This window comes from Diceros bicornis, chromosome 12 (genome assembly GCF_020826845.1).
Source record: "Diceros bicornis minor isolate mBicDic1 chromosome 12, mDicBic1.mat.cur, whole genome shotgun sequence".
NCBI classification, from domain to species: domain Eukaryota; kingdom Metazoa; phylum Chordata; class Mammalia; order Perissodactyla; family Rhinocerotidae; genus Diceros; species Diceros bicornis.
In genome coordinates this window covers 50,534,927-50,560,218 of record NC_080751.1, presented here as the reverse complement: position 1 = coordinate 50,560,218, position 25,292 = coordinate 50,534,927, and the positions used below count along the sequence as shown (strand labels likewise).

At 38.5% G+C, this 25,292-nt stretch overlaps 1 protein-coding gene across 5 annotated transcripts in view; it reads left to right on the top strand.

Annotated features, from left to right (window-relative positions):
* TTC27 (tetratricopeptide repeat domain 27) overlaps positions 1-25,292 on the top strand; it is a 171,396-nt gene that overhangs the window by 65,533 nt on the left and 80,571 nt on the right. For all 5 annotated transcript variants that reach the window (XM_058551476.1, XM_058551480.1, XM_058551478.1 and 2 more), the window contains exon 10: positions 7,502-7,615. In XM_058551476.1, the coding sequence (XP_058407459.1) occupies positions 7,502-7,615 (114 nt within the window). The remainder of the gene's footprint in view (positions 1-7,501; positions 7,616-25,292) is intronic.

Here is a 25,292-nt window from a genome sequence, read left to right as displayed (position 1 = left end):
TGTGAAAGCTAAATGTATTCATATTCTGTGGGACCTAGCAATTTCACTCCTATGTATATACTCAACAGAAATACTTGTACCTAAAGTACATATTCACGTAAAGAACATGTCTTAGAATGTGCATAACAGCAATTCTGATAGCACATCTAGAATGTTCATAGCACATTTGTAGTAGCCCCAAATTGGAAACTACCTGAATGCCCATTAGCAGTATAATGGTTAAATAAATTTGAGGTTTATGCAATGGAATATTATTCAGCAATAATATGAACATTCTACAACTGTATATAACTGTATGGATGAATCTTTCAAACATAGCGTTGAGCAAAAGGAACCAGATACAAAAGAGTACTCTATGATTACATTGTATAAAGTAGAAAAACATGCACACTGGTCTATGGTGTCAGAAGTGAGAATAGTGGTTACCCTTTGCAGAGGAGCAGGGAAATGACCAAAACAGAGAACAAGGGGGACAATGGGATGCTGGTAATGTTGTTTCTTGATCTGGGTTTTGGTTACAAAGGTCTGTTCAGTTTGTGAAAATTCATTGTGCACTTTTGTATATGTATATAATGCTTTAATAAAAAGAAAATTGGATCTAGTAGGCAATTCTTGGCTATATCAAACTGAAAAATACATGGAAAGAGTCACAGAAGGCATCCACATTCAGTGAGATGAGTTGCAATGGTCATTCTTTCAATATTCTGAAAGAACAGTATCTTTAAGAAAATGCATGTTAATAAAGCACCTTTCTTCAGCAAGTTTTAACCAAAGTAGAATTGCTTATATAAAAATAATTTCTTTTTGACTGTTAACAAATTCATTCTGGTTTCTTGTATGGCTGTGTTAAGTTCATTTAAGTGTTTGAATATATCTTCCATATAGTCTAGGTGAGGATAAACTATGAACTTCCAAACATATCCTCTATGTTAGTGCTTTGCTTGGGAAAAATCTGAATTATATCTTTGAGCCTATCAATGCTAGAAAGCATCAAGATGAAGGATGACCCACTCATTTCTATATGAAAAAAGTGACAATTTCTTGCAAAAAGCACAGAAGCATCAATCACAGCTTATTCTCACAACAAACTTTTGCCATTATCTGGGTGATTGTATGTTTTTGTTCATCTTACTAAAGAAAAATAAATGTAACAATTATGATAGTAAGGAGTTCTTTTATACAAAAGAGATAGAACAATATGCTGTAATAATTTTGCAACCAGTTATTTCAAGTTACTGGTGTCTGAACATTTCACCAAATATCAGGATGGAGCTGCCAGATACTCTGAAGTCGACAGGAAATAGTTTAATCACAGTGGGACGTCATTTGGGTTTATGTCACTTGGAAAGAATTCTAATAAATTGAATATTTGTGCAAGAGAAAAGCTTATTGCTGTATATAACTGCTGTTTACCAGTTTACATAGCTATCTAGTATTACTCATTTTAGACTTTAAGATAACTAACATCAATACCTTTTCATGAGTGAGTCGCTAAGCCCTGCCCTGGCAGGTTGAGCACTGTCTTAGGCCTAAGTGGAGTGGTCACGGCTTAATTTGTGTTTTGGGTGGTTTGCCTTCTAAGGGAGTTGGCATACTCTGAGCCTTCAGAAAGGTGGCAGCTTGCTCCTCTGGCAAGTGAATAAAATCCTGGTTAAGAACCACTGTTGTAGGGGGCCGCATGGTGGCGTAGTGGTTAAGTTAGCGCGCTCCGCTTCTGCGTCCCGGGGTTCGCCGGTTTGGATCCCGGCGCAGACCTGTGCACCACTTATCAAGCCGTGCTGTGGTGGCATCCCATATCAAGTAGAGGAAGATGGGCACGGAGGTTAGCCAAGGGCCAATCTTCCTCAGCAAAAAGAGGAGGATTGGCAACAGATGTTAGCTCTCAGGGATAATCTTCCTCACACACACGCAAAAAGAACCACTGTTATAGAGGCTTTTATAGTTGAATAGTTATTGTATTTCCCTCAGAACAAGAAGGTAACTCTCTGGTTATCAGCCTTTTAGTAATTTCTGTTATTTAGGACAACTTTTAGAGCAAAATATTCAGAAATTTACAGGACATTTCTGAGAAATGAGTTCATTATTGGAAACAAAATATAAATTATAGGAATTAGCAACATACAATATTTTATATCTTCATAAAAATGTGTTTTTTGGGGGAATAGAAGATGAGATGATTAAAAATAGTGTTCACTGTAATTTAATTATGTAGAAACATATCAGAAACTTTTCATGATTTAAATAGCCCAGCTTTTGGGAAACAAATTCTGAAATTTGGGAGGTGTTGAATATATGTACAGGATATTTCATCCAAAACATCATTAGTGGCTTTAAAAAGCAATGAAATATTAGTTCGGGCACAGCTATGTTTTTATCTTCTGTTTTCTGTTTTAAGTCTTAGCAACACTGAACTTGACTATAAGTTTGCTTTGTCTTTTTAGGGACTTTGTCAGTAATGAATTTGTAAAATGTATGCTATTTTTTTATTGTGGTAAAATATGCATAACATAAAATTGACCATTTTAACAATTTTTAAGTGTACAGTTCAGTGGCATTAAGGACATTCACATTGTTGTGCAATCAACACCACCATCGATTTCCAGAACTTTTTTATCATCCCAAACTGAAACTCTGTGCCCATTAAACAGTAACTCCTCATTCTTTCGTCCCCCTAGCCTCTGGCAACCATGATTCTACTTTCTGTCTCTGTGAGTTTCACTATTCTAGGTACCTCACATAAGTGAAATCATAAAATATTTGTCCTTTTGTGTCTAGCTTATTTCACTTAGCATGTCTTCAGAGTTCATCCATGTAGTATGTATCAGAACCTTCTTCTTTTATAAGGCTGAATAATATTCCACACTGGATTCAGTGACAGAGAATCACTGGGTAGACACAGAGTCACCTAGGGAAGGTGGTTGATAAAGGCTCTCTGAGAAGGTGGCATTTAAGCTGAGACCTGAAGGGTGAGACAGAGCCAGCAGGAGGCACTGAGGTGATCGTTCTTGGGTCCCAAATTGAGTGGAATTTAGAGCAGCAACCCCTATTGGGAACTGTGTGGAGACTCTGGATCAACTCCCCTCATCCATCTGTACAGAGTATAGCTTGAGTCTTTCCTGGTGGGCTGGCCTGCTGCTTAGGTAGTTAGGTTGGTGCCCTCTCCATTGGGTTAGCTTGCTGAACTGTGGGACTGAAAATTTTAAAAATATGTAATTTTCTTCATAAGTCAATAAAGCATCATAACATATATCTCCTGGTTAGTTTTCTTTTTCTTTACCTGATGTCCCATATCATGATTGATTCTTACCTCATGGGCAACGGTGTTTTGTAAAATATATTAAACGTAGCCTATCTGCTGTCACCTCCTTTCAGAAAGACTTTCCCAAGTCTTTCTATCTCCGAGCCAAACTGATATACGATAAATGCATTCTTCAGTGATGTCATTATCCAATCAGTTCCTTCTTTCAAGCTTTTCAAATGTCTATTTGTCAGGTTGCATTTTACTTTCAGTGTTTACTGAGAATGTTTTGCTTGACCTTCACATAAAAGTCTCAGGCAAACCTCTTGTTCTCGTGCCAGCGTAGAAAACAGTCTGACTCTGTTATTTTTCGGTGGAAAATCTCTCCCTGCTTTCGTGTGCAAACTTTTTTAAAGCTGGGCTTTAACTCTGACAAACCTATTGCCTGAGCTGATCTGTGTGTGTACCATGATGTTATTGGTAAAGTGGTCATTGCAGTTAGGGGCTGTAGGGGAGGAAAATTTCCCTCTGCCCTCTTAGGGTTCCTGGCTGGGTCTGAAAATTGAAATGACAAAGACATTAACAGGAGAAAAGTGCACAAATTTATTTTTTTTTTAATTTATTTAATATAGGTTTTACCTGACATGGGAGCCTTCATAAGGAAAGGACCTGAAGAAACAGTTAAGCCTGAGTATTTTTTTTTTTTTTTTAGTGAGGAAGATTGGCCCTGAGCTAACATCTGTTGCCAGTCTTCCTCTTTTTGCTTGAGGAAGATTGTCCTCGAGCTCACATCTGTACCAATCTTCCTCTACTTTGTATATGGGACACTACTATAGCATGGCTTGATGAACAGTGTGTATGTCCATGCCTGTGATTCGAACCCGCAAACCCTGGGCCACCGAAGCGTAGCGCACGAACTTGACTGCTATGTCATTGGGCCAGCCCCGAGCCTGAGTATTTTTATGCTAGGTTTGATGGAGAGTAGGCAGTCATGGAGGAATATGATAGGTCAAAGAGTATGAGAGAAGTGTGGTAAACTGGGGGAAACTTAGCAAGGCCTCTTTGTTCGGATTCTTCTCGGTCCCTTTGTCTTTGGAGGGAAGGGTACTCTTTTCCTCTGGGTATAGGGAAGGCCCCTCTCACCTGAGGGTTTTGTGACCTGTTTCAGGGGAGAGGGGCTGGAGCAGGGGAGGTCAGAGTGATCTTCTCAGACTCCTTCAACTTAAAATATTCAATAAGCCCAGGTGCCGTATTTTGGGGTAGCATGTCCTGAATTCCATCAGAGGTTAGTGTCATCACCCATGCCCACTCTGGATGGTGATTTTCTGTTAAGGGTGAGAGAAAGCATTATAGGAAGAGAACTCCTAGGAGGGGGTCACGTGTGCTCTTCAGTGGGTGCTCTTGGAGGCTTCCTTAAGCTTCACTTATTCATACTTAATCCTCACAACCCTGTGAGAGATGGGCACTGCTCTTCCTGTTTACAGAGGAGGAAAGGGAGACCCAGGGAGGTCAGTAACTTCTCAAGGTCACACAGCTAATGCCTCACTTGGTGGAGCTGGAATTCTGATCAAGCTCTGGCTGACTTGGGGAATATTCCCACTGTTCCACAGAACCAAGTCCTCGGCGCTCTTCCGTCCTGTTGTGAGGATACAGGTGGCAGTTCCTTTAATAAGGAGAACAGGAAAAAAAAAGGCAGTGATGCAACCCACCGAAGGTAATAGAATCAGTTTGTAGACTTAATGAAAGATGTTCTTTCCTTTAAAAATTCTTTAGATCACATTTTATAATAAAATCTTCTGTCATATAGTGTTACACATTTTAAAGAATTAGTTTTTTAATGTTTTCTATTTCATCGTTTATGTCTTTATGGTGCTATATACACCTATTTATGTTGGTAAATTCGTTCTTTTTGTAGATTTAAGTTAATGGAGGCTAATAAGATAAGGTTATACACTAATCTTGTAGAGTATATTTCAAAGAGATAAAAATATTTTAATTTACAAAGTTAGTTATAGAAGAATAAGAATACCTAACAGACATTGCATTAGAATGTAAGTGCTGTGAGGGCAGGGGCCTTGTCTGTCTTCTTGACTACTGTGTCCCTGGGCCTTATGCACACTGCCTTGTACAGAGTAGGTGCTCAAGTGAGTTAGTGAACCAACACCCTTCAGTAAGACCCCATTCTTTTGGTTCTCCTCCTCCCTTATTTGTGTATTCTTTGCCTACTCCTCTTCTTCCATTATCCCTTTAATATAGCAGTTTCCCACATTTCTTTACTGAGTCTTTATCTTACATTACTCTACCAGGGTTTCCTGGGTAGTATCATCCACTTCCAGGAGGCAATCATATCTTAATTAACAATTTAAATGATCACGAGTGCATTTGGAGAAAGTGTTAAAAAGCAATATAAAGAGGTTGTTCTGGGGGGCCGGCCCCATGGCTTGGCAGTTAAGTGTGCGCGCTCTGCTACTGGTGGCCCGGGTTCAGATCCCGGGCGTGCACTGACGCACCGCTTCTCCAGCCATGCTGAGGCTGCGTCCCACATATAGCAACTAGAAGGATGTGCAGCTATGACATACAACTATCTACTGGGGCTTTGGGGGAAAAAAAGGAGGAGGATTGGCGATAGATGTTAGCTCAGAGCCGGTCTTCCTCAGCAAAAAGAGGAGGATTAGCACAGATGTTAGCTCAGGGCTGATCTTCCTCACAAAAAACAAACAAAAAAGGTTGTTCTGGGGATCAAGAGACCAAATGTTAGAATCAGCTTTTGCTACAAATGAAGGTGTGACATTGAGCAAGTGATTTAACCAGCTGGTGCTTCATTTTCCTCTTTATTGTAAGGGGATTGGCCTAGATTCAGAGTTGAAATTCATATACCTACAGGGGCCAGGCAAGTAAGACAAATGAATGAAGTGAGCTGATGTGGTAGAGTAGGGAGTTGTGGGGACTGTGATAGAGTTTACACTCCATTGAAGGATTTCTTGCTAACCTTTAATGACAATTTGCAGTTATAAATGAATTTGACCAAAGACAAAATCTTGTGTTATCTTAGCCTAGTAGTTCTTAAACTTGGCTACACTTCAGAATTACCTGGGGAGTGTTTTAAAAACCACTGAGGCCCAGATCCTGTTCTCAGAGATCGGATTTACTTTAAAAAAAAACAAAACCAAAAGCTTCCCAGATTTTGAATGATTAGTTGGAGTCTATGTTTTCCACACCTGACTTTTAGAAACAAGCAACTGATCAAGGATGTAGTCAACTTTAAGACAAATAAAGTTTGTTTTCCCTTTTCTTTGCTGTGTTTTTTACTGCAAGTTATTTTGAATGATCATCCGGAGACAGTATTGGATTCCAAATTATCAGCAAAAAGCTTAAATTGTGTTCATTATACCACACAGTCCCTATTGTGTCATAATACATTTTGTCCCTGTTTTCACTCACCCAGACTTTCACTTGTCTCCACCACATTGTGGGCATATTCAGTGGTATGTATCTATTACATTTCCTGAATTTATGGCAGTCACAGCGTTCTCTGGGGTTAGGATGCAGTATGTACATAGTCAAGGTTTTGTTACAGGCCATTCTTTTTTAAGATGCCCCCTCTTGAAAGCATTTTAACTAAAATTGAAGACTCCTTAACCTAACCAAGCCCATAAAGCCTTCTCATACAGTTTAAAACGGTTTTCTGTAATACAAATTGAAAAAAGAAGATCTTTTGCCTTTAAGTGAACAAATACTTGATTTCTTGGGCATTCTCTTTACTTAAATTTTGGTTTGCATTTGCATCTATGAATTAGGATCTTTCGCAAGTGAAAAGTTGCCAGATTTCTAATTATTTGTTTTTATTTGTGAGTTTGGGTGATTTTAAAATATTTATTTCAAATTTGAGAAAAATAGCATTTATTTTTATGTAGTTTATTTTCTCACATATTTTGTAACATGTGAGATAAAAAGATGAGTTTATGGTGTGATATATCCTGGTTACTGTTTTGATTATCTTGAAAGATTCTGATTCATTCTTTAAGTGATTCATTCTTTAAGTGATTCATTCAGTAGAATGAATCAACTAGGTTGAGTAATGACTGCTCAAATGACCACATTCTTCACAAAAATATTTGAAAGACATTTTATTATTTTTCACTGAGATTTTCAAATCTACATTCAGCTGTATCCTGATGTTTTTGGAAGAAATAATTTTGTTCTATTCAGAGTGAGATCACCCAGCTCATCCCTTCATTCTGTGTTTTTTCCCTCTTCCATCAGTGTTTGCTTTCACAACCAAAGTTCTGGGCCATTCAGACATCAGCCTTGATCCTCCGGACAAAACTTGAAAGAGGAAGCACACGCCGAGTGGAACGGGCAATGAGGCAGACACAGGTAGGAACTAATGTGGCAATTTTTGCTTTTCTTCCAACTCTTTGTTGCTATCCATAAGCATACACATACGTTATGAATATAAAAGGATGAGATGGCCTTTATTTTATTCAAATACTTTGTTATTATTTAGAGTATAGGTTCTAGAATTTGACTGCATGGCTCCAAAGCCCAGCTCTACTTAGTAGCTCAGTGACCACAGTATTTAACTTTTCTAAAGGAAGACTCTTCCTCTGCTCACAACACTTCTGACACCAAATGTGTGGGTCTTCCACACCAAGCAATTCTCTACTTCCCTGTGGACATCAACTGGGTGTCCTACAATTTAACTCAGTTCTAACACTGCCTGGAATTAGTGCCAACCCCACAGGTTAAGGGCTCAGTCCCGCAACACTACCTCCCACTTCAGATGCCAATTGCAAGTCTGGGTACTTCTCGCTGACTAGCTGTAAATTGAGGGTTCTCTTGACCCCCCTCTTCAGGTTTGATAATTTGCTAGAATGGCTCACAGAACTCAGGGAAACACGTTAACTATTATTGGTTTATTACAAAGGATATTATAAAGGATACAGATGAACAGCCAGATGAAGAGGTACCTACGGTGAGGTCCAGGGTCCCGAGCACAGGAGCTTCTGTCCTTGTGAAGTTTGGGTTGCAACACCTTCCAGTGCTTGGGTGCATTCACCAGCCTGGAACCTCTGTGAACTCGTTTGTTTTAGGATTTTTATGGAGGCTCCATTTTGTAGGCAAGATTGATTAAATCATTGGCCATTGATTAGCTCGATTTCCAGCCCCTCTCCTCTCCTTGGAGGTTGGGGTGGGGCTGAAAGTTCCAACCCTCTAATTACATGGTTGGTTCCTCTGACAACCGGCCCCCATCCTTAAAGAGCCACCTCATTAGCATAAACTCACGTATGGTGAAAGAGGCTTATTGTGAATAACAAAAGATGCTCCTCTAACCCCTACCAGTTCTGAAGTTACCAGAGTTTTAGAAGCTCTGTGCCAGGAACCAGGTATGAAGACCAATTATATGTATTTCTTACTGTATCACATCATATCTCTAAGCCTCATTTTCATCATCTCTAAAAGAAGGTAATAATAATAGTACTTACAGTATAGGTTTATGGTGAACATTAAAAGAAACAATATAAGAGTTAATTTAAAAAGATATGCAGGGCTCAGCCTAGTGGTGTAGTGGTTAAGGTCGCACGCTCCACTTCAGCGGCCCGGGGTTTGTGGGTTCGAAACCTGGGCGTGGACTGACGCACCGCTCGTCAAGCCATGCTGTGGTGGCATCCCACATACAAAATAGAGGAAGATGGGCACAGATGTTAGCTCAGGGCTAATCTTCCTCAGCAAAAAGAGGAAGATTAGCAACAAATGTTAGCTGAGGGCCAGTCTTCCTCAGCAAAAAAAAAAAAAAGATATGCAGTTCTACAGGTACAGATTATATAAGGACATAAAATTCATCCTTATGCAAAAATATTTACTAACTGTTACTGCACAAAGAGCATGATCTGCTCACCATAAGACAAAAGCCAATCGTCAAGAGGCAAGATGGTGGCCAGAGAAAAGGCATTTATTAAGTGAAAGCTAGCAAATCAGAAGATGGGGGGACTAGCATCCTAAAGAACCATCTTTAGGGGGGCACAGAATCTTGAAGCAGTTATATAAGCCAGTGGGTTATAGGGGAGGGGATTCGGAATGTTGACCCTCTGGTGTTACAGACTGAGAGTTGCCACACCACATCTTTCAGTTGTCATTGATGATGGCTGTGAGCATAGGCTCTCTATCTGGGGGTCATCACATTCCTAAGGAACTCACAAAAGAACAATGTTATTGACTTATCACAGCTGGGAGGTACATATACGAGCAGAGGTCATAAAATCTACAGAGCATGCATATCTCCTGGAGGGTACATATCCAGCTGGGTTAGTTAAATAGAGGGCATTCACAGTTACAATATAGTTTCTCTTCTACACTATGACCACCCTTATGTCAACGTTGTGTTGAGCTGGTATCATAATGAGCTGACCATATGTAAAATTAATCTGCATTCAGGCGTCATTCTCCTTTTAATACTAATGCTTATTCTTGCCCAGTGACTAATAGCAGTTAGTCACTTTCACGATTGTCAAACGACCCATGATACAGATTGATTGCTGAGAAAAATAAAAAATTCTTGCAAAAGACATAGGATTTCATGAAGTCAATGAAAGTGATATTTTTAAAATTTTATTTTTATTTTGAAACGATCTCAAACCTACATGAAAGTTATAAGCACAGTGCAGAGAACTCCCATATACCCTTCACCATGAGACTCCATTCAAGTTTTATCAACAGTCCTAATGATGTCTTTTGTAGCAAAAGGATCTGAGCATAGCATTTAGCTGTCATATCCTATCAGTCTCCTTGAACCTGGAACAGTTTCTCAGTCCTTTCTTTTTTTTTTTTTTTTTTTTTTGTGAGAAAGATTTGCCCTGAGCTAACATCCATTGGCAATCTTCCTCATTTTTTGCTTGAGGAAGATTAGCCCTGAGCTAACATCTGTGCCAGTCTTCCTCTATTGTGTATGTAGAATGCCACCACAGCATGGCTGATGAGTGGAGTAGGTCTGTGCCCAGGATCCGAACCTGCGAACCTGGGCTGCCGAAGCAGAGTGCGGGAAACTTTAACCACTCGGCCACAAGGCTGGCCCCCCTCAGTCCTTTCTTGACCTTTATGGCTTTGATTTTGTTTTTTTTTTAATAATTTTATTTATTTATTTATTTTTTCCCCCAAAGCCCCAGTAGACAGTTGTATGTCATAGCTGCACATCCTTCTAGTTGCTGTATGTCGGACGCGGCCTCAGCGTGGCTGGAGAAGCGGTGCGTCGGTGCGCGCCCAGGCTCCGAACCTGGGCCGCCTGTAGCGGAGTGCGCGCACTTAACCGCTAAGCCACGGGGCCGGCCCAGCTTTGATGTTTTTGAAGGTTACCAGCTAGTTATTTTGGAGACTGTCCTTCAGTTTGGGTTTGGCTGATGTTTCCTCAATGATTAGATTCAGGTTGTACAATTTTGACAGCAGTATTACAGAAATATTGTTGTGCTCCTCTCACTGCATCCCCCCCTTAGGTGGCACATGATGGGAGTTGTTCTGTCACTGGTGATGTTGTTTGATCACTTGAGTAAGGTCATGTTTGTAGTGTTTCTCCCCAGTGTAAAGTTACTCTTTCCCTTTTGTAATTACTAAGCATTTGGGGAGAGTTACTTTGAAGTTATCCTGTTTGTCATCCAACTTGCACCCACTAGTTTCAGCATTTATTGATATTTCCTGCCTGAGCAAGTTATTACCATGATGGTTGCCAAATGGTAATTTTCTAATTCCGTAATTATTTAATAACATCTTAGTTGATATTCCACTGTAGGGAAGAGCTTTCTCTTCTTCTTATTTATTCCTCTACTTATTTATTTATTAGAGTGTGGACTCATGGGTTTCTATTTTATTTAATGGGATGTATTCTTATACTATCATTACTTATTTATTTACTCTTAATTTTCTTTATTTTGGCAGAATTTCATCTCATGTAAATAAGATAAGCTTATGTGTAGAGCATATTGTTACTGTATTAAAAATAAATCCACAGACAAAAGGCTGTGGTAAAAGCAGAAGTGGATTCTCTGTGTCAGAGAATGCTAACTGTACCTAATTATCCATTCTCCCCTTCTTTTAGTAACAGAACCTCCTGAATTTTATCCAGGTACATGCCTTCCCATCCTCAGTTGCTGGTAGGAGGGGCCATGTGACTAAGTTCTGAATAACGGAATGTTATTCCATTATAATTAATACATAAGCTTTGACTTCAAGGAGCTTAAATTCTAAGGGCCCGATTATGCATCTTGGAATTATTTTCCATTCCATCTTCTTTTTCAGCCCCCACCCTCTTTCAGCAAAATACTATGCAGTTACTATGTCCTTTTGCTTTTCTTCCTGCACAGTGTTTGAATCAGCAAGCATTTTATTGAGAGCCTAGTATGCTCAGTAGTTTGTTGCATATTGTTTTAATCATTTTACTTCTTTACACTAATTACTATCTTACTTCAAGTCCCTTTATATTATTGTCACAGGTTGTTTTCTCGAGAATGGTGAGACAGAGCTGTTATTAGGGTTCAATGCCTGTTGAAGAGAAGTAGGAGGAAGCAGGACTGGGCTGAGGAAGAAGTCACACTGAGGTGCAGGCCCAACACAGCCTAGGGTATTTCCCACCTGAGTGCCCCCTTTACCCTCTCCCTTCCCTTCCCCCTGCTGGACGTAGGTGGCCTTCAGAGGGGTAGGACCTCAGGCCAGAGGCTCTCTGTAGCTGAGAGTGACTCTGAAACAGCTGTCAGCCTGAGGCCATCTGCTGACCCTACTCCCAACAGCTGGGTTCAGTATAAAGTGGAGAAGGAAGGTGAAGATGTGGTTTCATGATCAGCATCTTAAATTATTTATGATGAATGTTGAAATGACCAAAGTATTAAAATGATCAACTGTGCATATTTTATTAAAATAAGTGTATAGTTTCTTGTTCAAGGAAGCTACATGTAATTCTGTTTTTTTTTGTATTTTGATACAGTTTAAATGTCTTTTTTAAAGTTTTGGGCTTCTAATACAAATAGTACTAGAATACAGTCATTTATTAATGAAGGACATATTGACCTAGAAATAATTTGCTTTGTTTTCATCTCTTCCACTAATTTTGGCATATGAAATAACCAAGTCATCATTGATTTTTCTTTTGCAGTGGCCATTAAACTAAAAAAGTATAGAAGTAAATTTGTTTATAAGTGTATAGTATATCTTTTCAGAAGCCCGCATGATTCTCTGAATTGTGCAGACTATGTTTTTAGATATCAAATAACAAGGATGTGCTTTGACTGGGGAAAATGGATTTAAAGAAAGAGCCGAATCACCGTACTCTAGCGTTTTCCCCTGTCTTGGCCTTCTTTTATCTGGAGTCTCTTCATCTTGCCATCCAAACACTGTGTTATGAAGAAAGTCGTATAACTCTCTACCAATAGAACAGAATTAGGGAGTTAGTTCTGTTTCTACAGGGTGATACCTCAGAAAATTTTTTCACTCCCCAACCCAGAATTTTTGGGAATTAGCTAGATCATGTGACAAGATGAATGCCAAATTTGTCTAATTTTCTGTCACTTTGTTGAGCCATTTACCTCATAATTTGAACCTTTGCCAATTCCTGTGATTCAGAGTTTGATATTTGTTGAAGTTACTGCATCCCTGAAGAATAAGAGGAAAATGACTGAAAAAATATATCTACGTATAAAACAATGTTTTTAAAAAAATTGTCTATTTTAGTTTCTGTGAAAATCTGTTCCCTTCCTCAGCTGTATAAAGTGATAAAATGATAAACTGTTAAAGCAGAAAGGAAAATAACTAGGTGGAGCTCTTAGGGGAAAGCTTAATCTTGTCATGTTATAAGTGGAGGACATGCAGGTGTGATGAGGTCAGGTGACTTGCCCCAGTTTGCCTGGTTAGTTAGTGACAGAGTCTGGACCATAACTTACACAGTGACAGGCAGTTACTTTGAAGGATTCAGTGGCAGGTCCTAAAGATGGCACATTTGGAAGGGATTTCTAAGTGAGACATGCTAAATTTAAAAAGAAAACGTTGCATCATATCTAAAGGTAAATAAATCAACCTTGTAAGATCCACAGAGGAAGAAGGAACTCCAGGTTGAGGACAATCCATTAAAAACACCCTATTTCATGGAAATTATTCTAGGTTGGAGTTCTTTAATTGTTGCATGTTCAGGGCTATGTTGATGGTGGTGGTGATGAAGAAAATAATGTTTATGGAAACATGTTTATTTTAATGGTATGCTTCAGAAGCAGCTTGGATTAAAATGAGATTATATTCTCCAATATTTATTTACACTCTGCTTTTTACCAATGGAGTATAAAGTAGTTGTATTCTGTACCATCATTCCACTTCCCCCTCCCTGATCCAAATCCAAATAATCAACATTATCTTAAGATCACCTCTTTTTCTTCTTCCCTTTAGTATAGTGAAAGCGAGGTATTATACATATAATCCAAATATGAAGCAAATTAATTGAAACCACGTATATTCAAAGGGACCATCTTATGTCCAAACCAAAAAAATTGTACAAATCAAATGTCATCCTTGTCTTCTAACTTTCATATTAACTGCTTTAACCTAGTGTAGGATAAACTCAGCTCAGACATCGAGGCTTAATGTGAGATTATTTTATGTTCATTGTTAAAAGAATCTTGCTAGTGAATGTTAATTACTTGGTTATCTCTTAAACTCATTAATTTAAATTAGGAAGGTCTGCCTCTGTCCAGGTAGTTGTGCCTCTGAAGATGATTTTCCAGCAGGAATCTTTTTCTTCACTCTTGAGTTTCTGAAAGGACTTTGCTTTGAATTGGGAATTTGAGATTATAGCAGTTTTCTGTCACTGGAGACTGTTCATATTGCAGTTTGACTTTCTTAACTGTGGTAGCTAATGAGATTTCACAGTTTCCAAGTGAATTTTTTTTAGAACATTTGTTCTTGATACTGTGGTTGCATGCATCCTCTGACAGAATAGGGATTTTTATCATGGTTGATTATGGAGGGAGGAGGGCCCAGAACAGGATAATTGTTCCATTGTGGAGATTATTGCTCTTGTGTAGGCTGAAAAATTTCTCTTTTAAAAGCTGGTCATTTATATGGCTATTTAATGTCTAGTAATGATTAAGGGCATGTCATAACAAAAGCCTTAATTGGGGGAAAAACTGGTCACAGTAATATACTGTCAGGATTTATACACTGAGCCTTGTACTTATGTTTGAATAATTGGAGAAAGAAGTCCTTTAGATTATTTTTTATGTTGATGGAATGCTGCACTCTGCAGGCATTATATGTAACATCTGGACCAAGTCCATGGTTAGTAGTGGCAAAGTATGTTTTGTTTTTTAAAACTATGTCACTGTTCTTAATTGTTTTTAATTATAGAAATAATACCTGCTCATTATAAAAAATGTAAGCAGTACAGAAGGAGAAAGTGAAAAACAGCTTTCTTTTCTCCTCACTTGTCTTTCAATATCAATAATTTGTATCCTTCTAGACCTCTTTCTATGCCTAAATAAACGTTAAGTATGCTTTAACATCAGTGGGATCATGCAATCTTTATTGCTTTATACCCTTTCCTGTTAACATAATAGCTTGATCAACTCTGTGTGCCAATACCTGTGGATCTAGCTCATTAATTCCAAGAGCTGTGTGTCACTCCATTAAATGGAGGTGCTATAATATATTTAACCCATCCCCTATTTTTGAAGGTGCCTTTTAATTAATATATTTTGATTTTTAAACTGCATATTAAAACTGTATGTAATAAAAAAAATTTAGTCCGCTCACAAGGATCTCAAATGAAAGATACAAATTCTCCTCCAATTCCCAGTCCATCTGTTAGCAGTTTCTTTTTTTGTTGTTATGCCAGTGGTTTCCCTTTTAACTTTAAATATTTACACTTCTATTACACTTCTTTAAATACTTATGTTTTTTTCCCTTGATTTATCAACTTTAGGTAGAATCTGTTGCCTCCACACTATGAATGATGAATAAATCAGTGTACCTCTCATCCCCTCTTCCATTTTTTGTGCTTTTTGCGGTTGTCAAGGGTTGTTATTCTACATTTTATTCTATAATTTTTGTCAGCTGTGTTGAGTCTGTATGTTAATTTTTGAAACTTTAAGTCAATTTTTTACAGCATTATAATTATGACTATGAGTATATATATACTCATTGTGTATATATATATACACATACACATATACTGTATATATATATACATACACACACATATACTGTATATGTATATACACAATATATATACAAATGCTGTGATTGGACCCATGGAGAAAGAAATCCAGTGCTTTGTCTCTAAACTTTTGCTATTTGAAAAAGGCTGTCAGAAGAATCAAGGTCCAGGGGACTCTCCGTTTGTTTCATTTTTGCTATCTTTACTCATTCTAGGTCGTAGTCAGCTACCACTGTTTCTTTTATCTCAGATGTTGTCTTTCTTATTTGCCTTGTCTTTCTCTATTACCTTTTTTTATAACTTTTTCATATGAAGGACATGGATGGTAAAATTTGAGTCTTTGTGGAAGTATTTTTCCATTATAATTTAGTAGTTTGGCTGGGTGTAGAATGCTAGTTTCAAAATCATCTTTCCGTAAGACTATAAATGAGGTGATTTCTTTAGTATCTTCTGGCATCCCAGTTTGCTGATAAGTATAGAAGTCTTGATTCTTGTTCCATTTTGTTATACAGTTTTTCTTCTCTTCTTGAAAATATTAGAATTTTCTCTTCATTCTAGGAATTCTGGATATATCTAAGTGTGAGCAGGGGTTCTGGAGTCATACTACCTGGTTTCAGTTCCTAGCTCTACCATGTAATAGCTGCCTGTACTTTGGACAATTTAACTAACCTCTCTGTGCTTCAGTTTCCTCGTGTGTATAATGGGATAAATGTAGTTATTATGAGGATTATATGAGTTAATATTTAGAACAGTGTCTCAAGGGTAGGAAATGCTTAATAAATGTTAGTTGTCATAACTATAGTTATTTCTCTTGCTGGATTACTTATTCGGTTCTTTAAATGTGAAAAATCACGTCTTCATGTCTCTATAGTTCAGGGATATTTTCTTCTATTATTTCTTTAATTATACTTCTCCTTCCTTTTTTTTTTCCCCAAGATTCTTTCTCTGGTTCAGTTCTGCAATTGGAATTTTAGTAGACTTGTGTGAGACCTCTTGGATCTATCTTGTATGACTCAACTTTTTTCCCTTGCTTCCTATCTTTGTTTTTTTGCTCGACGTTATGGGAGATTTCTTCAACCTTTTCTTCTATAGCACTAGTTTTGATCATTAGCCCAATTCCTAGTATTTATTCAGTTCATCCATGTAATTTTTTTGACAATTATTTTTAATTTCCTGAAAGTCTGTATTTTTCTGATTGTTCTTTTTCCTAATAGCCTTTTCTTGTTTTATACATGCAATATCTCATTTAATTTCTTTGCACATTGTTAATTAGAATTATAAAAATTCTCTTCTCTTCATGAATTCTCTCTCCTCAATGGTTAATTCTTTTATATGTTCCTCTTGGCCCTTCTTTTTCATGGTATTGCTTTTCCTTAAATGCGTGGTGATCCCCAATGTTGATCGTATTAGTGGTTAATGTGAGCTCTCCCTGCATTTATGTGGGTCTCATTGTCTGCGAGGCTTTTCCCTTAAATGGGAGGGCTGACTACAGACTTCGCACACCTGGCCAGGGTGTGTCTGGCTGGCATCCTTCTTTAGGGTTGCCAGGGTTTTTCCCTCTACACCTTCTCCTAGGGCCCTGAACTCTGGATCTGAGGTAATTGCTATTATAACAGAAATGCTTGCTTTTTCAAATAGGCCCCATATCTCCTGTTGCTTCATTTCCTCATTCCTTTCCTTGTGACAAGGCACATAAGGTCTGAGATAGTATCTCCTATATGGTGCAAGCAGGCAGTGTGCTTGAGCCTAGGGGGCAGAGTTGGTGTCCAGAGGAGCTGGTAGCAGGGACCGAGATCCCAAGTGAAGAGCCACGAGCAAGGGATAGAGACCCTAGTGAGGAGGACCTCCTCTCAGTGGGTGTTGGAAGCATCAGCCATGGTAGTGAGTCACAGAAGTCATAGCCTGGAATACAGGATCACCCTCACCAGAGTCACAACCCAACAGATGAGCTATGCATAGAGCAGTGAACTAAATAGTTTGTGAGGTAATCTTAGGTCTTTGAACTCAGGGAGACAGCATAAGATACAAAAGGCTTAGAGTGGTTGGGAGAGGCACCTATTCATCAAGAAAAAAGTTAAAGTGTTTAAAGGATGGGATAGCAGGGTCAGAAAAAATGATCCAACAGTCCAGATAATGGGCACTGAGATTGATTATATGCAAAACTTACATTAGCTCTTCATCGTATGTATTCACACAGGGCCTCCTCTTATACCCCTAGAGCTGAGCCAGACTTCAGGTGAAGGCCTCACATCAGAATTGCCCTCTGCATGTAGACATAAAGAGGAAGACTTGGCAGGAGTGTAGTAGTTTGGGGCAGAGAGCTAGTTTATGAGGATTGTTTCAACTTCAGAATAATTATGTAAGTGTGTGGTTATCTCAAAGGGGTGGGGATATGACTTCAAGAAAGAAGCTAATGAACACAACTATAGGATGCAGTATTTAGTTATGCTAATCTGGAGGCAACTTTAATAATCCGAGAGCTAAAGAGACCAGCCTTTCTAATATCAGTCCACTCCAAATCTTCAACCCAGTGCCAAAGCAAACAGAATAGAGCAGTCACCGTGATCACTCTGAGGTTAATGTAGAGTTCCCAGAGGGTAGTAATTCACAGTTTGGTTGGTTGTATTTTTTTAAGGGGAAGGAAAAGAGATAAAGGAATGTCAGTTTTTCTTGCTGGGTTTCCTAAAAAAATGATAAATTACATGCATAAATTCACTAGCCTTTGAGGTCATTAGAAGAAGTGATAAGAGACTGGAGTTCGTGAATTAACTGAAAATATGTTCACTCTGTATTTCTCAACATACCAGAAAACAGAGCTTTTCCTCTATATTACAAACTGTTCATTTGTTCTGCTTTATAGACTTCTCTCCCACGTCTTAGTGTCTCAGAGTATGCATTTGCTCTATTATAGTTTCACATATCTTCTTTGTAAAAGTACACCCACATGCGTTATACTTGCCAGGCTTGGTATTGACCTTGATGTGCGACTATTTGTGTGAGTGGAGAATATACTGCTGCCATTATGGAACCACTGAAGAAGGACCAGGAAGTGGAGTAGGGCACATGATCTAGTATTTCAAGCTGATGTTGGCTATATTTGACTTGCCTAATGAGTAAATATAGCTTCAAAATTTGAGAAATTGCATTTGATTTTTATATTTATTTTAAATATCCTTGTCCTAAATTTAAGGTGCTTGTAATGGACAAATTGAAGTTTAGAGCTTTTCAAGACTCTTTACTCTTCTACTTCAGCAAAATTTAAGAACAGATCTCAATAAGGAATCTCAAGAAGGGACAGAAACTCAATTCAAACTGGCTATAAAGGGCCGGCCCCGTGGCTCAGCGGTTAAGTGCGCGTGCTCCGTGCTGGCGGCCCGAGTTGGGATCCCGGGTGCGCACCGGCGCACCGCTTCTCCGGCCATGCTGAGGCCGTGTCCCACATACAGCAACTAGAAGGATGTGCAGCTATGACATACAACAATCTGCTGGGGCTTTGGGGGGAAAAATAAATAAAACAAAAAACAAAAAACAAACTGGCTGTAAAAAAGGAATTTTATTGGCTCTTATAACTGGAAAGTCTAGGGGTATTCTAATCTCAGAGATAGCTAGATTCAGGGGCTCAAACAGATCATCAGGTCTTTCTCTTTCTCTGTTTTCTCACCCTCATTCTCATATCTCTGCTTTTCTCTGCCTGCGTCAGTATCAGAATGTCTCTTGTCAGAAAAGCACCAGATTTTGTTGTCTGTAGACCCCACACTCCAAGAGGAAAAGAGAGATCATGTACCATGGCTAAGATTAAGCCCCCTAACTGCTTGTGCTTCACTTTCCTTATCTGTAGAATGGAGAGAGCAGTGGTGCCTACCTCATACAGATGTTGAGGGGTTAAATGAGTTAATATTTATGAAATGCTTGGAATAGTGCCTGGCTCATAGTAAACCTTTCATAAATGTTGACCATTATTATTATTATCCTCAGTTTACAGGAAAGGAGGTTTAGGTACAAGAAAATAAAACTGTCCAATCTTTTATAACTCATTAAAAACAATCATTTTTCACTATCTGGAAAATTTAAAAACATTGGGATAATTACAGTGCTTCATGTTTAGTAGGCCAAGTCATGCCATTGAGCTTTTCAAATATCTGAAATATGAAAACGTGTCTTCCATTCTGGCCCTGGTTCAGATTCCGGGCGCGCACTGACACACCACTTCTCCAGCCATGCTGAGGCCGCGTCCCACATACAGCAGCTAGAAGGATGTGCAACTATGACATACAGCTATCTACTAGGGCTTTGGGGAAAAAAAAAAGGAGGAGGATTGGCAATAGATGTTAGCTCAGAGCTGGTCTTCCTCAGCAAAAAGAGGAGGATTAGGACGGATGTTACCTCAGGGCTGATCTTCCTCACACACACACAAAAAAAACATTAAAAAAAAAACATTGAAAGATATTGAAAAGTGTACTAGGACTTGCTTATGTGACTATAGCTGTGCTTTTATTTGTTGGAATAATTGTAGTTATTACCATTTACTCAGAACTGTGTATAGTTACTACTGTTTACTGAACACTCATATACCAGGTGCTAAATAATCCTAGTAAGTAGGCATTATCTACATTTTTACTGATGAAGAAACTGAAGGACGGAAAATTTAAGTGACCTACTCAAGGTCTTATAGCTGGGCTAGAATTACATCCAGGTTTACCTTGAATTTCGAAGTCCATGCTTTTATCTACCATGCTATACTGTTCTAAGGAAGCTATGAGAACTGGCTTAAAAAAGAAAAAAGATATCATTAGAGGACTTGGCATCATCTGGAGGAAAGGGGTTGAACGAGCAGAGGCAGGAAGAAGTGAATGGAGGCTTTTGTGAGAAAGTCTTGGGTTGCAGAACTCAGTGTCTCAAGGCCTACAATTTAGGTGAAAGGGGAGGGAAATGGAATGCACACAATATCAGGATGTGGTGTGGGAAAAGAACATGCAACGGGTGAGTGCAATTGGCTGTTGCTATTAAGGCCAAGAAAGGAGGTTGCCCAGAGGGATGCTGATAGGCTAAATCCAGGATGTGAGTTTCATGATAACAGATTAGTAAAAAATAGGCAATGATTAGTTCATAGATAGTGGGGTAAAAGAGTGGGACAAGTGATACAAAACATAAAATAAACTTTATTATTGATAGAAAATGAAAAAACCTTGGAAATTTCAGAAAAATGAAGAATAGGTGAGCAGAGGAACTTACTAATGGAATGGAATAAAGTACACCCACTTAAAGCACACTTCCAAAAGCACTAAATGATAACTTCAGTCATATTCCAGGCAGTGACATGCTTCATTTCTTTGGACAGAGTGAGATTCTGTTGATTGAACTGACACATCGGTTTTCCCTGTGAGAGCACCCTGTGTACATCTTAACAGCCTTATGCAGCGTTTCCCAAACTTGCTTGAACAAATGAACCACTTCCGAGATGCTTGTTAAAATATAGCTCTTCAGCCTAGTCCTCAGAGCTTTGGGGTCAGGGTGGGGGTGGTGGTTATAGGCACTTTTGGAAAAGACAGCTGTGGGCAGAGGTAGTGACAGCTCCAGGTGTTTTTCTGTCTCATGCCCAAGTACATACAGAACAGAGGCTAAAAGGGCATTTACCAAGGGCTGGAGGCCAGTGTTGTGATTTAACAGGGGACGGAGTGCCAGAAGGAACCTTAGAGGTGAGTGTTACTGAGGGCCGCAGGACCTGGGGCCGGTTGAAATGGAGCTCTCTGAGGAACAGATGCTTTGCATTTGACTGAGACCAACTCAGGAAAGTAGGGTGTCATTATCATTAGACTTAACTACTTGAACTTTTTTAGAAAGGATAACACTAGGAATTTAAAACGTTCACTTAGGTTTTAATAATAAATTTTTGTTTTTATTTGCATTCTTACAATACTTGCAGATTGTAAACAGGCTGACATGTGTTTTCATTTCCTAATCGTTTTAAGACAAGGTAATAAAAAAGAACTTCTAAGTATTTCCTTAAACACTAAGCAAGGTCCCCTGGAGAAATTTCAGGAGAAAGTTGGAGGTGGGTGAGGTGTGGGGAAGGCATGAGAAATTGTACATCTACTAATCCTAAGGCAGCAGTTCTGAAAGTGTGATTTTTGGAGCCCTCAGGGTCCCCAGACCGTTTCAGAGTGTCCACAGGTCAAAACTATCTTCATAATAATAATGAGATATTATTTACCTTTTCACTGTGTTGATATTGAATCAGCAGAAGCAGTCGGGGATCGAATTGCTGCCCTGTTCACTCAAATCAAGGTAGGGACACCAGACTGTGCTAATAGTCATCATATGCTTCACTGCCACACATTTGTAGTTTTAAAAAAAAAAGGTAGTTTTATTTATGAATGTCTTTGATAAAGCTGTAAATATTATTTTATTAAGTCTTTACCCTTGACAATATGACTTTTTATTATTCTATGTGATGAAATGGGAAGTACTTGCAAAACACTTGTGCCCCATGCTACAGTACAGTGGTTGTCTCAAGAAAAAGCTGAACCAGCTACTTTTCCCATGGAACATTATTTTTACTTGAAAGAACTACTGACAAACTCTGGGTATTGAGACTTGAGTATTTTGCAGAAGTTTTCTCAAAAATGAGTGAAGTGAGCTCATCACTTCAGGGAAAGTAATTGACAGTGTTTGTTACCAATGATAAAATTTTGAACTTTGAAGAAAAAAATGAGAGGTTTGGAAAATTTGTATCTGTAACTATGAACTTGACAGCTTCCCAGTATTTCATGTATTGGGATGAGAGTTTTCTGATGAGATTGTTGATGATATTAACGCATATAATTTTTAAATATTATATGAAATATGTCAACATATGGAAAAATCTGTGCATTTTCCAAATGACTAATGCATGATGTTAAAAAATGAAGCATGGGTAAAAGATCCATTCAAAGTTCAAGATAGATCAGTGAGTGGTTTTTTTTCTTAGACCAGTGGATTTTACTGTAACAGAGAAAAGTTCATTGATAGGATTTCAAATTCCACATTGCAGATAACTCTAAGTCACCACCACATGTTGAATTTTGGTCTAGTGTCAAAAAATAATATCCACAATTAACTGAAAAAGCTATTAACATACTCTTCCCTTTTCTAACTGCCTATCTGTATGGGGCCAAAATATCTTCATAAATTTCAACCAAAACACTATATTGCAACAGATTGACTACAGAAGCATGTATGAGAATCCAGCTGTCGTCTATTAAGCCAGACATTAAAGACATTTGCAAAAATGAAAGACATTACTGAGCCAGCCCTGATGGACCGGTGGTTAAAGTTTGGTGCTCTCTGCTTCGGCAACCTGGGTTCAGTTCCTGGGCACAGAACCACACCACTTGTCTGTCAGTAGCCATGCTGTGGCAGCAGCTCACATAGAAGAACTAGAAGAACCTACAATTATCATATATACAATCATGCACTGGGGCTTTGGGGAAAAGGAGAAGAAAAAAGAGGAAGATTGGCAACAGATGTTAGCTCAGGGCGAATCTTGCAAAAATAAAAAAGTAAGATGTTGCCAATCTTTTCAAGACTTTTTAAAAAATATAGTTATTTTTCATAAAACATGTTATTTATATTAATGTAATAAATTTATTATTTTATTTTAAAATGGTTTAATAAATATTTAAATTTTTCTCAATTTTAATTTCTAATATGATAAATATCGATAGGTTATAGCCCACATACACAAAAGCTCTTTGGAGTCCCTCCATAATTTATAAGAGTTTAAAGAGGTCCTGAAACCAAAAAGTTTAAGAACTGCTGACCTAAGGTATGACTAGGGGGAATGCTCCAAGATGGCTATCTGGGCTTCCTTGAGGACTGCCTCTTTGTGTTCGTTTCTTTACTCTGGAATCATAAAAAAGACATCTAGGTTCTCCCAGCCCTCATTAGTAGACCCAGTTCCTACCAGCCCTACACACTCAAGTCTTTTCTATATCTAGAACATGAAGCAATAGTTGAAGATGATCTTGACCAGGCTATGCCCTGACTCCTGTGTCATTATGAGATTGAGGTGAAAAAAAAAAAAAAAAAACCCAGTTAAATAGGATTCTCAATAGTTTTCCAATTAGAAGCTGCTTTTTGTTTTCACAGATCTGATAATTGTCCACTTAGTTATGTGGTAAGGTTTTAATGAAGCTGTCAACTTGGTCTTTGGAATCAGACAGGCTCACCTATTTCATAGCTTTATGACTTTGGGCAAGTCATTTTTATCTCTGAGCTGCAGTTTTCTGTACAGGAGATAAAACTGGGTTAACAATAGGGTTAATGGTGTTGATACTTAGTAGGTGTGTTAATAGGTTTTAATTCTCATTCCCCTTGTTCCTATTGGAGATTTTCTTGGGCTTAGGGCTTTGAGATGGCAATTAGCTTGACTCTTCTATTTGTGAATTACAGCTGAATGACTGCAGACTTCTGTCAGAGAAAGCTGTTCAGCCCAGCTGTTGGATATATTTGATTAAGTACATATTTTTATAATAAATCTCACCCTCCTTCACACACACACACACACACATACACACACACACACACACACACACAGATTGCACAACAAAGCAAGGTGATTTGGCATATGATCATTTATACCTTTTAGATTATCAGCTAATTTCCACTTGGCTCTTCAGAAAGCTGATAAACACTTTGATGTCATGCTAGCTAGAGTGAATAGCCTTCAGTGAAAGGGTAGGTCTTTGGGGACGGGCTCTGTTATTGTGAAGATATGTGTGCCATGCTTTTGGATGTGAGCACACATCCAAAGTCTAAATCATACCAGACCTTGTTCAGAATTGTCCTTCTATACTAATCATTCTTCATGTGTTAATTTTAAAATTTGTCTTGATCTTCTCTAGTTTTTTGGGGAAGTCCTTTACTGAAAACAGAGTATTGAAAAGAGAGGGCACATCGTTGCTTTCTGGGGTTTTATTCTTTTATTCCCCATCCCATAGAGATATCCCTTGACTTGTGGTACTGTGGCTCCTGGAAGCTTTGAGAGTTGTTATTGTATGAGATTAGGGAATCCATGCATACAAGTACATTTTCTTAAGGACACTCAATGTATAAATGCTTTGAGGTAGAGTTTGGGGAGAAAATAACATCACAAGGGAGTCTTAAAACTTGAAAACAATGTCATATCACAATATTCTATACATCATGAAGTCATCTGTAGTGTGTCGCAGCAGTTATGCCTGGATTTTCTGTGACTTGGCTCTCCTCCCACCTCTGGACCAAGCCCTAGACTATTCCTCACTCTCTACTCATTGTAATTCCCATTTATCCACATCTCTTCTGTCACCTTCCTAAAGTACACTCTGTTTTGCTTTCAGTTCTTTTTTTTTTTTTTTGGTGAGGAAGATGGACACTCAGCTAAATCTGTGGCAGTCTTCCTCTGTTTTGTATGTGGGACGCTGCCACAGCATGGCTAGATGAGCACTGTGTAGGTCCATACCCAGGATCCAAACCCGGGAAACCCAGGCCACCAAAGCGGTTCATGTGAACTCATCCAGTAAGCCACCAGGCTGGCCCATAAAGTACACTCTGTTTTACTTTCAGTTCTTAATGATTGATTTAAGGTATATTTGCTTGTCTTTCCCTTTCTCCATTTTGACATTTCCTTAAAGACTACCTCCTCATACCGGTTTTAACTTATGACCAAGTGCCCATGACTTTCAAGTGTGAAATAGAAACTGGAAAGAGAAAATGGCAAGTGAAAGGTAGGAGGACACTGCTTTAAAGGCCATTTACCTAAACTTCTGGGAGTATATAAAAGCTTGAAAAGTGCCAATTTCTCACTGAACACATTGTTTATGTCCATGTTCACCCACATAAATATACACAGTAGTA